Source organism: Zeugodacus cucurbitae, chromosome 3 (genome assembly GCF_028554725.1).
Source record: "Zeugodacus cucurbitae isolate PBARC_wt_2022May chromosome 3, idZeuCucr1.2, whole genome shotgun sequence".
NCBI lineage: Eukaryota > Metazoa > Arthropoda > Insecta > Diptera > Tephritidae > Zeugodacus > Zeugodacus cucurbitae.
In genome coordinates this window covers 415440-430133 of record NC_071668.1, presented here as the reverse complement: position 1 = coordinate 430133, position 14694 = coordinate 415440, and the positions used below count along the sequence as shown (strand labels likewise).

Genomic DNA, 14694 nt, shown 5'->3' with positions numbered 1-14694 from the left:
TATAGCTGCCATACAAACTGAACGATCGGAATCAAGGGCTTGTATGGAATTAATTGAAATTACTAAAAGCAAACAGTAAAGTCCTCTCTCGACGAACCAAAATCAAGCTCTACAAGTCGCTTATCATTCCCGTCCTGCTCTACGGTGCAGAAGCTTAGACGATGTCAACATCAGATGAGACGACACTAGGAGTTTTCGAGAGGAAAATTTTGCGCAAGATTTATGGTCCTCAGAACATTGGCAACGACGAATACTGCAGACGATGGAACGATGAGCTGTACGAGTTATACGACGACATTGACATAGTTCAGCGAATAAAAAGACAGCGGCTACGCCGGCTAGGTCATGTTGTCCGAATGGACGAAAACACTCCAGCCCTGAAAGTGTTCGATGCAGTACCCGCCGGAGGAAGCCGAGGAAGGGGAAGGCCTCCACTCCGTTGGAGGGACCAGGTGGAGAGCGACCTGGTTAAACTTGGGATCTCCAACTGGCGCCGAACTGCGAAGGAGAGAGAGAGGTGGCGCACTATCGTCGATTCGGCTATAACCGGCTAAACGGTTGCAACGCCAATCACATACATACATACTAAAAGCAATGCACCTGTGAAGGGTATATTAGCTTCGGTACAGCCGAAGTTAACATTTTTTCTTGTTTTGATAAAATTTAGTCATTCAACATAACATTTGTATAGGTGTAGCCGTGATTATTCCGGTTTTACTCATTTCTATGGTATATGAAGGCTAATTGCCTATATTCCTTTGGCAGTTTAAGAGAGATTTACATAAAACGTCCACTTTCTTCCAAATATGCCTCTTCCCAATGTATTTTTTATATATTGCGCAAATTTTGTAATAAAAATAGCTGGTCAAAATAACTGACGCTTCTTCTAACAGTATCATCGTAAAGCATATTTCATTTCAATTTACTATATTTCACTAATCCAACACTAGATTTAGTTAATATCATATTGACTATTTCAATTTTCTTTTTCGAAGTGGCTTCTCGAAATTCCACAGTTACATTAACATAAATAAATACACAAAGCGAATAAAAGTATTTTGTTTTATTTTTATATATATAGGACTTGAGGAAAACGAAAATGTTAATTTCCATTGAATGACATACGAATAGCGGAATACATTGCAAAATAATTACGAGTATCCCTAAAAGTATGCTTTCCTATTATTTAATTTCAAATAGACTATTATCAAAGAACGTATGTATATATATAATGTACGTTCTTTGCTATTAGTTAACTCCAAGCAGAGAGCGTAATTTTAATGATAAGAAGAATAATGATTATTGCATGTTAATGATAATTAACATTCTCTGACTTAATAATTATTTGATGGAGTATTAAATCACTTCAAGACAATTTTAGAATATATGTAAAAGAACACCAAAAGCCTACCATGATCTGTGAGAGGAATGATTTAGATAACAATGTAATAATTAAGATTGCTCGGCTCCCGTTGGGGATTATATTTACATTCAATGTGTATATCCTGATAAACTACGAGAATATGAATATGAATACTCTTCAATATTTACACTGGTTTCCAATAATATTGTTATTATTGTAAAATTTTTATTATTATTAAACGACCTTATTTAAACATTTACGATCGAACACATTAACAACAAATTACCTACATTTGTATTCATTATATGTTTGTTTGTTGATAGTTAGCGCGACTGATAAGACATTTTTAATAACTGATTAAATTCCAACTTGTATTTAGTCGTACTATGATATACTGTTACTGAGTTTATTACTAACAATCTATACTTGAAATGTTTAATTGCCAACCCACTTGCAATCAAGTGTGGCAAACTGGGGGATCATGCTAACTGATAAGCTTAATGGCATGTTTTTGTAGACAAGTACATACATATGTATGTATCAATTAATGCCTGTTTACATAAACTACTTCAATACTTGGTATAAATTCGTCCAATGAACTATTTATACAAACTGGGTCGCAGATAATTACACTTACATAAATACATACTTATTTGTCTCCAGTGACGAGAAGACAATTTAATGATAATGCCTCGGTTTATCAAATAGAGGTCAAAGTACTTGAATAACACCGCATATGAATGTACATTTATTTAATATATGTATGTATGTATTGAACGCAAGTATATTTCCTTAGCACCCTATAAGATACGACGAAAGCAATTATCTCATGTTAGCAGACTGGTGATACATGGGAACCAAATTGGAAGCCATTAAAACGTATTAACAATTATAACGCCTTTCTTCGTCATAGGTTTTCGGAAAATTTGGTAAATTACTGGGATTTCGTTAGCTTCGTATATATGTACATACACATGAAAACATGTATGCATGTATAATATATGTATGGGATTAAACCGTCCCTTCTTAGACAATATCTAACTTGGCAGCAAAGAGTTTCTGGATCATATTTTAAAGGATGACATCAATACGCACACAACACATTTCTTGTTACAAATGAACTGAGAAATGTAATTTTTTTGGCAGTATTTTTTTAATGTTTAATAGTTTTCGATTCGCTTCGTAAGTTATATTAAAATATTTTGATTTTTCAATTAGGTTTGAACTGGATTAATTAATTTATGTGCGTATCTATCTATATATAATGTATATGTATGTAAATAAGAATATATATACATGTGTATATATTGGATTCCACTCCATTAAATCCATTAAATCAATAAAATTCCATTTTAATACATTTGAAATAAGGAGTCCTTTATGTATTCCCATTCACAGTACAAGAATTTGTAAAGTAAATGTCCAGGTGGGTGTCAAATTACGAAGAATCAGCAGATACTCCCTCCGATTTTGATTTGATTTCTATATCATAAATACTAATTGATATATGTAAATGTCGCCACAGGGATAACATAAATATGCAGAAACAAAAAAATATATATGATTATATTTATATACATGCGTATATGCAGACATATACATACATACAAACATATATTGACCTTATCTTGCAAGACAACAATTATTCGAAATGGCGAACAAACATGTTTACTTGTTTATCTGAAATGTTTCCACTACTTGTATTTATAAATATATGTATGTATGTACGAAAGTGCACATGAAAATGTTTATTTCGTGGCGATTCAATGAGATCGGCTACTTCGTCAGACATAGTAAATACTGTGCATTTTATATACATGTATGTTTATACACACAGAGTCAAAAGTGTTCGTCATTATGAATGCTTAACTGTGTCACGCCTTAAAATAATCGAAACAACAAATTACTTGTTTTTAACAGATATTTACATATTTTTTACTGAAGTTAAACAAATTTTAACCGATTCTTAATAGTTCATAAGAAAAATATTTTAGTTTTGTGTGGCAGTCGAGAATCGCTTGGAGCTAATACTTAAGTAGGTACGAACTAGTCATGGTTTCATGTGGACCAGAAGGGAATTTAGTGAATTTCTCTGACGGGTGTTGACATCGTTCATTTGTATTAGAATAAAATCTGAAATACACGAATATGAATACATACAAATACAATGTATTTGTGTCTATATGTCGGGCGTTGTTGTCAAACAAATGGAATAACAAGAAGCGAATTCGAAAGCACAACAAAGAGACGGAAATATTACTCATAGTATTCACTTTGCATGGGTTCAATGCCATTGTGAAAGTGAAAATGCATAGAACCAACGTGCTAATACAAATACTTCTACATACATATGTACATATATATGTATGTACATTGAGGACTAGGACAGTAGATTGAAATGCATATATGTATGTATTTAAATATGTAGTTTCTGTATTTTAATTGATATATGTATGTATGTATGCATCGTATTCTAGTATAAAATGTGATTTAGATGTGATAAAACTTTGTTTTGATTGCAATTTTAGTATGAATAGTTTTGGTAAACAGTGTAATTGATATTGTAGCAATCACACTCGTATAAGATAATTCACTTGCATACATATATATATGTGCAAACCACATTCATTCGAATATTTGTACATACATATATGGAAATATGTCTGTATGTATGGAATAAAATATGCATGTGTTTGGAATACAATCTGCTGATTATAACATTTTACATATTTACATACATAAGTATGTACATTCGTTAATAAGGAAACAAAATAAACACGAGCAAGTTTTAAAAACAACAATAATATACAATATGATAATAAAGTTGTTTAGTCGGCTTTGTTGGAAAATATGCAATATTATGCACCTATGCAAACCATATGCACGCACATACATACATACATACATAGATATACGTTGTAGACGACGTAGTAAAAACATGTTTATTTGTTACTACACTTACATACATACAATGTAAGTGCATTCTGGTGACTGTAAAGAGAAATGATCTCCATTAGCCTGTCTTCTTTCTATCAGGAGCTATAAGACACCTCTAACCATTTTATTTTTGTTTGTTATTTTGAAGTACTTCACAAACCCTGGGACAACACTAGGTCAATGGGACCATATATTTCACCTTCTGTTGCGTACTTTTCCACGCATATATTGTGTGCTTGGCGTTTTCGGAGCCTATTGCGTTCACATACATACATTCTTACATATGTGGTTTAACGAATGCCTATAGATGAGTTTGTGCCTGTTGCCCATGTTAATATTACTATTAACGTCCATAGCTTTGACCTCTAATTTGTACATTTTCAATAATTAATAAAATAACATTAATATACATATGTACATACATTCTACATATACATACATAAATATTTGTTTGCATATGTCCATTTGTAATATTTAAGTCTGGGTGTGTGAATATGCCTGCCCTGTTTGCATATTTATTCAATTCGGTTTTTAATTCAAATGCATAAATATATTATGTACATACCTATACTCGTATGTATATGAAAGCTTTTTCGAACTCATACAGACGTACAAACAATTAGTAGAATGAATGTATTTCCGACAGAACCACAATCTTAATTTGTTTGTGTAATTTTAATTCACTGTAAGTAATAATGAAGCAAGAACAAAACCGCATCGTCATTACTCTGTTTGTACTAACCCAGTCGAATATGAGCATTTCGCTTAGTCAGCTGTGCCAAGTTCACAGTCTCCTTGCTGTTATGTCCTTTAATAACATAGTTCAAGCATAATTACGGTTGTCCGAGTATAAAAGTGATTACGAATACGGGTGTAGTTATATAATGCTGACGAAGTCATGTAATGATCTGTAAAGCTTGAATTATGTACTGTGGCTAGAATATAGACTGTTCTTTTCCATTTTAAATGTTGAACTTATAGGAAGAACTTATTCGATTTTTAATTTTACTAAGCTAATAAGTTTACAGCCGTCCCTAATGTACGATCAGACATTTTTCAGTTTTTGTCATATTACTTTTGGCTGTTGAGCCCAGCACGAGTTGACAATGTGATTATGTTCCGCCGCAAAGTTGATATTATATATTGTAAATTTTTTGTCTACACTTTATTCGTTTGTTGATATTTGACTATTTGGCGCGCAAACAGATTTTACTATACATACATACATACATATGTACATACTATGTAGGTGTGCTTGTATTATTGGTTGTCTGAGGAAATTCGTGCTAAAAATACCGCTTTTTATTTTATTATTTAATTTATGTATTTCGCAAGCACACGCACACATCTGGTTAAAAGAACTCTCTTAAATGTACATACAAACACACATATGTATATATACATATATGAATACACGTGGGTTAAAACGCTGGGTAAGAGGCAATGGCCCTTATAAATTAAGTAACACTCGAGTAAATAGGCGCAGATAATTAAAAATATTTTAATGGCAGTTTATTATAAGTTTAAATACAAACATGTATATATATGCTCATACATACTTATGTACGTGTTTATGACAATGTTGCGTTTTCCCTGAATTCGATTAAATGTTTGGGGTTTTTCACTAATTTTTGTATTTCAAACAAAAGTTGTTCATATTATTATCGATCGACATCTATCTACTATATACATATAATGACCACACGTATCAACGGGTACTTAAGTCAATAAATGGTTTCTTTTTTATTAATCATTAATTTCCATTGATTTCTATGAAATTACTCACTTTGACACCACCAACCGCCAATCATTAAAATTTAATCAAGGTGCATTAAAACTTTGGGGAGTCGGTGATGCCATAAATATTTATGGAACATTTGCAGATAAGCCAGATGTGTATTATTAGTTCGACAAATTTCAATATCGTAATCACCACTTGCTCAAATTGTATATTGCTGCAACAAGCAATAAAAGCACAGTTATGGTTTTGCATACAATTATGAATGTTACGTAATTGATATTGTTTGTTGAATATTACTTCTCAATTGGCGGAATTAAAAAAGATAGCAATAGGTGAACAAGTTATTACTTTAAGTTCTTATAAGCAAGTGTACATGTCGTAAAACCAATACATACTTACCAACTCGACAATTTAGGTGCAATAAAACATTAAAAATACATACATACAGGCATGTACTTGTTATGTTCCACTCTATATTTTATGGTCTTATAGTTGTTATTGCAGATACTTATAACTGTTTACTGCACGTAGTGAATACTTCATGTTATTGTCTAATAAATAAATGCATAATGCTATCATTACGTTAGAACATATAAACGGATTTCATTAGATGTGGTTTTATACTAAATAATGTACGTATTTACTTGTATGTCTAAAATGCCCAACTCATTAGAACCTCCTGTGCATCCTGAACCACCTCCTCCGATTAATAACTTCTTCCATGCTAACACTAAAGAATAATTAACGCGCATACTCTTACTGATAATGAATGCAGTGTTTCTATTGGTGGCTATAATTAATATAAACGTTAATATGCGAAACTTTGCTGGGCTATGTGCATTTGAATGGGTATTGCAAAAAATACTAATTTTAAACAGTAATACATATGTATATGTATATGTCTGTGTATTACAAACAAAAAAAGCAATACTTAATTACTCATATACAATATAATAATTACACATTCAATTGCTTCCTATCATATACTTAGACACACACCCATATTTACATACATAATATTGGCATAGTTTGCTGGATGTGGGGTTAATCAATTCATTAAAAATAAATAAGCATGTTCGTCGAACTTGCAGATGTTCCGCAGTTAATTGGCGAGTCGACGCTAACCAGACCCACTTATGATGTATTAATAACGAATTGATCGGTAATCATGACTCGTGACTGTGTTTGTGGCGGGGTGGGCGATGTCTGCCTCAGCCATGTAGAAGTATATTTGCATATGTGCATACACACCCGAACGTATTTATACATATGTACATCCCTGTCTGATAAGATAATCAGCTTTAGAAATTTGTTCATGAATTCATGAACGCTGATGTCAAACTTGTGCTCCACATGAATATACATAGCTAACAATTGTTGTTCTTTTAACGCTGATAATTTAACAAAAAAATAATAATTACTACTACGTCTGCAAGAGGTCCATTCGACTCTGATCTGACATGCGCGATTCACATGTTTCAATAAAAGCGCTATCATTCGTATGCTATTAAATAAAATATAAGCGAAAAATAGTTTACTTATTCAAATTATCGAAAATAAACGTGCTTATTCAAACATACATATGTATGTATAGGTATATACGTATGTACATATAACATGTTAATTGTATGTATGTGATTGGCGTTGTTAATTATAAGATATTAATTCCCTGTCGTTATAAAAGCATGTTGACCAATTGCAGAATTAAATGGAAGAGTTATATTGCTTAACTCTCAAAATTCCACCAAATAAATTGAAATAAGTAGGCACGTGAGTGCATACCAGGCTCTATCACAAGTGCAAACGATTTCAAAAGTTGTCACAATATTGTACCGAAGCACTATGTAGAAACAGATATGCATACATCAATGAAGTGAAATATAAAGTCATATTTCAGGTAGAATTGCACTAGTTTGATACTAGTTCAAAACAGCTATAGAAATCTCCTGTCTTAATTTGTATTCAAAGGAACCGCTTAAACAAATTTTGTAAAATACATAAATTTATCGAACTAACTGAAGCGCTGTCTCAACTCTTAAAAAAAATATATAAACCATATATATATACAGTAATAAAACGCACTTCATCTCACTTTCGGATTCAAGTCAATATCTTAAGTAGTTTAAGAGATAAGTAACTTTAAAGTCAAAACTTTTCTCTGTTCAAGTTTTTTTTTTTGGTTCACTGTACATGTTTGATCTTTTTCTTTCCATTTTAATTCTATTATGGATATTCTGGTTCAAAAAGCTAATATTTTACCTAATCCGTACGATAATACCGGTCAACTCGTATCAGATACCAAAGTATTTTAATAATTTAATTTGTCGTATTTTATATTCCACTCTCATCTATCGAGTACACACATAGAAAATCGTTAACGGGTGTTTGCCATACAGTTAATCTAATTGCATTATGTGACTTTTGTTATCTTTCAAGTTTCGTATGCGGTGATCAAAGAGTGCTCAACTGTACATGCACTGGCATCGTGAAGCGACTAAAGTTTCTTCGTGATGTACATTGTATAAACTAAAACTACATATCTAGTTTGTTATAAGTTTTATCAAACAGGCTCTTCCATTGGGAACACCTGTTATTCCAGAAATCTCACGAACTATTCACTAAATATGCGTCCAAGCTACCTGACCGCCATATATGGTGTAAAGCCATCCGCTTCATAGCAACATCTTCAGAGAACCAGTACACAAAAGTCTGAATATTAATAAGAGAAAAAGGCTTCATACATAGATACAAATATATTATAGTCATGTGAATGGGATGTATTTGGTTGAAAGTGAACCGTATTACTGATTTCCATACATAATTATGCTACACAGAATGATTGATAGCGTTCCTTCGACATTAGATATTAAGGCAAGTGGTAAACATTTTAAGTTCTTTTTAAAGACTGATCGACAGTACGCGAAAGTGTGATTTTGCTCTACACTTTTAAGGAAACAGTGTGTGTGTTCATATTTGCAGAAAAGCTGATGCGTGTGGTAAAAATCGCCCACACCAGAAACAATTATACAATTTCGCACCAATTTCAAGATAATAAAAATAGAAAAACAAGAAATCGCTTAGTTCCACAAAAAGATTTACTCGTAAGCCTACGAGCATGTGTAAGTACAAATATCTAAACACCTATATATCTGCACACATGCATATATATACATATATCTTGCCATAACAATAAAATGTCAAATGAGGCGGTAGAGGCAGGCGAAGGAGGCCTGCCGCTCGCATGCTTAGTGGACACGCGCCGAGCATGCTGCGATCACTCCAGCCTTTCGTCATATGCGGCGCCATTAACACTGACATAAACGGCGGGCAGACCAAGGCATCTCATTCGATCAACGTACACAAGTATGCAAATATGAAATTCACAAAATGCGATAATTATGGATATGATATTCGAATACAAATCTGTTCAGGTACGAATATAAACGCGCTACAAATGGACCTGTTCACTAAAAGAGCAAATCGAGATTACCAAAATATTTAAGTGATGCATAAATTAATTTTGCCTCTACATACATACGTGCATATACATACATATGTAGTATGTATTCGTGTGTGTTTGTTTTGGAAAAATCTGGTTTAGGCAGAGCACCAGCCTCTCTTCGAATTCCGCCCAAATTATGGTTAGTTCTTATCAATATACAGTGGCCAAGTGGTCAATCAACATCGCTTAGCAGGTGATTTCAGGTGTTTTTAGAGGAGACTCATATGAATATGAATATACTGTAGATTCCCCTTTCTATACATGTATATGTATGCATATTCAAAAGATGTAGATTAATTTTTATTAGAAACTGTGACGAAACCGGCTTGAACAAGTTAACGGCATTTGAATTTCAGCCTGGTATAACCAGTGTGGTAAAATGCATTATAATCGACATTGCTATACCCGCTTATATGTTATATTGTATATTATTGGCTTCGAATTTTATAGGAAGTAAATTCATTATAAAATTTAAATATTTCTCAAACGATTTTGAAGATAAGAAAAGCTGCCGTAGTCTACGCATTTTTCAATATATACTGTCTACTTTATAACTTGGATTTCAAGAAACAAATCGAACTATTGGTAATCAAATCACACTTACACTATTTATTAAGCGATTTGGAAAGATATTTTTTTTAAACATTCGCAATTAAACATTTTTGTTTTTGAACTGGTGTACTGCTGTGCATAAAGGGGCGTGGAGCATCGTTATGTACTCTTATCATATATGGCACTTATTTAGTCGACTAGCGATTAATATTAATTGGAGGTTAGTTTAAGTTTAAAACTAACAAATATGTAGTTGTTCTTATAACAACAATTTCTATATTCTATTTTTAAACATGCTTGTACGTATAAAAATGTGGGTCAAGGTTAATCTTGCAAATTGTGCATAAAATCGTCAAATTCAAACACGCTGCAATGATTATGCCTATGAAACACACTAATAACAACTCAAACAACACAGTATAGTACAGAGCGCAAATTTTACGCCGACATTTAACAAAACGATTTTCTTGCATAAAATAGGCTTATTGAGTATGGTCATTAGTTTATTAGTTTGTATTCTGAACTAGCCTTTGCATAACACACATTTTTCTTCAAATTGCATTGATCTCCTCCTTAAATCTAATGCTAAGAAAATTGAGCCATACACAAATCACATTGAAATCATCCTTAGATCGTTATCTCTGGCATAAATTCTATATCAAATATATTTTCAATTTGATACTAATGATAACAGGCATTTTGACCTTAACTTTATATTTTTCTTATAATCGTAGACACGCACTTGCTCATCCCTCTTAATTTACATTTCAGTGGACTTAGTGAAGGATTTGGCACAATTAGGCGCGACATAGTATCTAATCCACGAAAATTTTCCGATTTCAGATGATATTGGCAGTATGTTTGTGCATAAGAATGTACGTGGCATGTGTAAGATGTATATGTATTATACATTAAAAGTATAAAAATATATGTATATGTATGTATACATACAACAACAAAAGTTGATGTTAAACGCTAAAGTCGGGCCATTTATTTGTATTTATCGCTTGGCTGCCTATATTAATATAAGCAGAAACATTTTTTATTTATATATCTAAAAATATGTTGTTTACTATGTATCAGTGGAAAGAAACACAATTTGCTTTCCCGTTGCGCGTGTTGTAAAAGCCTTTGGCCCCAAATATACCAACAATACAACTTTTTGTCGCGTTTTCCTATTTTTTCAACTGATAAAAATATAAATATGTATGCAGAAGAGTGCTTATGTTTTGGTACATTTCAACTCTGGAATCAGCCAAAGAGTGAGGTCTTGCTGGTTACTTTTCGCCTTCAGTGCAGCTTTTCTTTATTCAAACATACCATATGTAGCAGCAAAATCTGTATATACATATAGTGCAGTAAGTATGTGCATCTATACACGCACAAATTAATTAAAGAACAACAAACTAGTGCGGGAAGCGCCGGTTGGGTTAATTGAAATACATTTTTTAATGATTTAGTTTATTTTATTCATATCATTTTCTTTTTCTGTTTATATGTATCATTGAGTTAATTAATATATTCATCATAACAATTACATTAATTTTTATTAAATGTTCGCTCCATATTTACTTTGTGCTACTTTATGTTTAATATTAATTAATTTTTGGCAATTCAACTATTAATGAATAGTTTAAATTCTGGAGTTTCTTGAGTTAATTCACTTTTCCCATTCTACATGGGGTTACGGTTTTGTTGAAAAGGTTCCGTCATAGACATATGGTTGGCCACATTTGTATATACGAGTACATACATATGTAGATGTACAAGTGTCTATATGTAATCCTTTTCACTTGTCATTGATACGTAAAGTTGTTGTTGTGAATTGAAAAATATACATAATTACAAAAAATATCAGTAGAAAATAGAAATTGTTCATTTATATAATGGAATATTTTGGTATGTGTAAGATAATGCATAAATCTATAACAAAATAATTACAATACATTCATCACTTTCGAAGAAATTATAGTTTTCTTTTTAAAAATATTACTTATATGTATATATATATTATATATTATTCTATTTTGGGTTTTCCCTCCCCTTAAAACTTAATGTATATATATATATAAATATATATTGTATTTACAACAATTATGATATCGAAGAAATTTCAACAGACAACACATTTTTGACATTAAAAGTTTTATAGATATCGTTTACAATTGAGTTTAATTCCATATTTTATAACATGTATTTATGTACAATGTTTCCCCATTTTCCCCTGAAAATTTGTATATCATTTGAAATTTGTTTTTTCTTTACAAAGCGCCCAATATCATTCCATATATTTATTACAGTACATATGTACTTAAGTTGATGTGTGTACCGATGTATCACATAATATTCTGACTGAACATAAACGTCTCTGTTTTGGTCTTCTCCGTTTGCAGTTTCAGTATATATGCACTTTCGCTCTTTCTTAATTTTTGGGTTCTCCTTTCTGAGTTTATTCATCGAGCAAGCAGGTTCTCACCAAAGCATCACAAACAGCATAGGGATCGCAATTGGAGCTAGGACGACGATCTTCGAAGTAACCTTTACCAGCGCTGGCAACACCACGTGGAACACGAACACTGGTGCCACGGTTCGCAATGCCCCAAGAGAACTTATCGATACTTGAGGTTTCCAGACGGCCAACCAAGCGACGTTCATTGTCCTTGCCTTCCTTTGGATCGTAGGCACGAATATGGCGCTCCTGTTGCTTGCTTAGCTTTTTAATGGCTTCTTCTATGGCTTTCATACCGCCGTCAGCACGCATAGCTTTAGTGGAGAAATTGTGATGGGCACCGGCTCCGTTCCATGGTCCTTCCATTGGCTTGGGATCGAATGTAACAACAATACCATATTCTTCTGCGATGCGTTGTAGAATATAACGCGAGACCCATAAGTCATCACTTGCTTTGAGACCAGTGCTAGGACCCACCTGATATTCCCATTGGGCGGGCATAACTTCAGCATTGGTGCCAGCGAAGTCAATACCTGCATATAAGCATGCAACGGCATGAGCTTCTACCAAATCTCTGGCGTAAACACGATCGGCACCCACTCCGCAGTAGTAGGGTCCTTGAGGTGCGGGAAAACCACCTTCTGGCCAACCGAAGGGACGACCCTCAACATCAAGCAACGTATATTCCTGTTCTATACCAAACCAGGGTTCTTGATCAATAACTTTTTCCATGGCTGCTTGACAAGCAGCGCGTTTGTTTGAGGGCGTCGGCTTACCCTCTGATGTGTAAGTATCACACATAACAATAATATCGTTTTGACCAGGCTTGAAGGGATCCCGATAGATGGCGCGTGGTATTAGAGTGGTGTCTGAGTTTTCACCAGAAGCTTGGTAAGTCGAGCTTCCATCATACTGCCAGTTTGGTAGATCTTCCACACCCTTTGGTACCTTATTCAAGACACGATCCTTCAAACGAATATTCTCGCCAGTGCCATCGATCCAAAGGTAAGTTGCCTGAACACGATCTTTCGGAGTTTCTAGGGTGCGATAGCGATCCAACAATGTTTTGCTAAGTGCAGCATTCGGCGAGTTCTTCAGGAAGTGCGCTTGGCGCACAGAGGTCATATTAAGGTTGCGGAATTGAGATAGGAACTGGGAGGATGCTGCAAGCTCCTTGTTAATAAACAGACCAGCACAACGTAAAGCCATATTTTCGATTAATAAATTCCTCGCTCTGTAACAATTTTAATGTGTTTGTGTTATTACTCTTTCCACTCTGTTATCTTCAATGAAGGACGTTGAAGGACGTTAAAGGATATAGTTACTGCTGCGACAGAAGGTAATAGGGTAGCGCACAAGTTAGTTGAAATCGTTAATGTGTATAACGAATTTGGAAAATGTCCGAAAATGGTAAATATGTGCGTAACACTTTAAACACTTTGTATTCATTTATTCGCTTCGACTTTTCCTTTGTTTTGCTTTGTACTTTTAATAAAACACTCGAAATTTCAACTCAATTTTATGGTAGCACTTTTTTTGTACTAATTTTTCCTCACTACACTCTTAGTGATTTTCAGTACATATACAATAATCTTGTATGAACAGCGATGTCTTTAAGTTCCGAACACCCGTTTCCTTTGAGGTTTGAACAATGTCTGACTACGAACAGAGCGAAGCACTCACTTTTCATGCCTCAGCCGTTGCGATTTTCTTTATCACATTTTCAGAACTCCACCTCCCCGCTTTTAGCGTCTGCCCCTATTACTGCATATGTATTAGTGTGCACTGACTGTGAGCAGAGAGTCGTTAGCCTATATGCGTGCGTAGGCGAGCTTCTAAAGATTACTGAGCAGTGAGCACTTTTATCCACACTTCCATACATACATATGTATATGCATACATACACGTACATGTAACTGAGCAAAAGAAGCAGCACTCTCAACTGTGAACAGGAATTTGTATACATATATGTATGGTATGTAAGTATATACATAAATTTACTCATATACCAATGCATATTCTACATAAATAAATTAATGTACATATATGTATGTGACTGTAAAGCATTTGTTGGTACACGTTGTGGTTGGCTGATACGATGGAATGTTTGGTAGGCGAGGATCAACTTAGAGGAGAAGGGGATCATGTAT

General features: G+C 33.5%; 1 protein-coding gene across 1 annotated transcript; it reads right to left on the bottom strand.

The window, feature by feature from the left end:
• Positions 1–11840: 11840 nt before the first annotated feature.
• On the bottom strand, positions 11841–14217 carry LOC105209633 (glutamine synthetase 1, mitochondrial). The gene has a single exon (XM_011180146.3). The coding sequence runs from the start codon at positions 13751–13753 to the stop codon at positions 12545–12547; it is 1209 nt and encodes a 402-aa protein (XP_011178448.1). The 5' UTR covers positions 13754–14217; the 3' UTR covers positions 11841–12544.
• Positions 14218–14694: the final 477 nt, after the last annotated feature.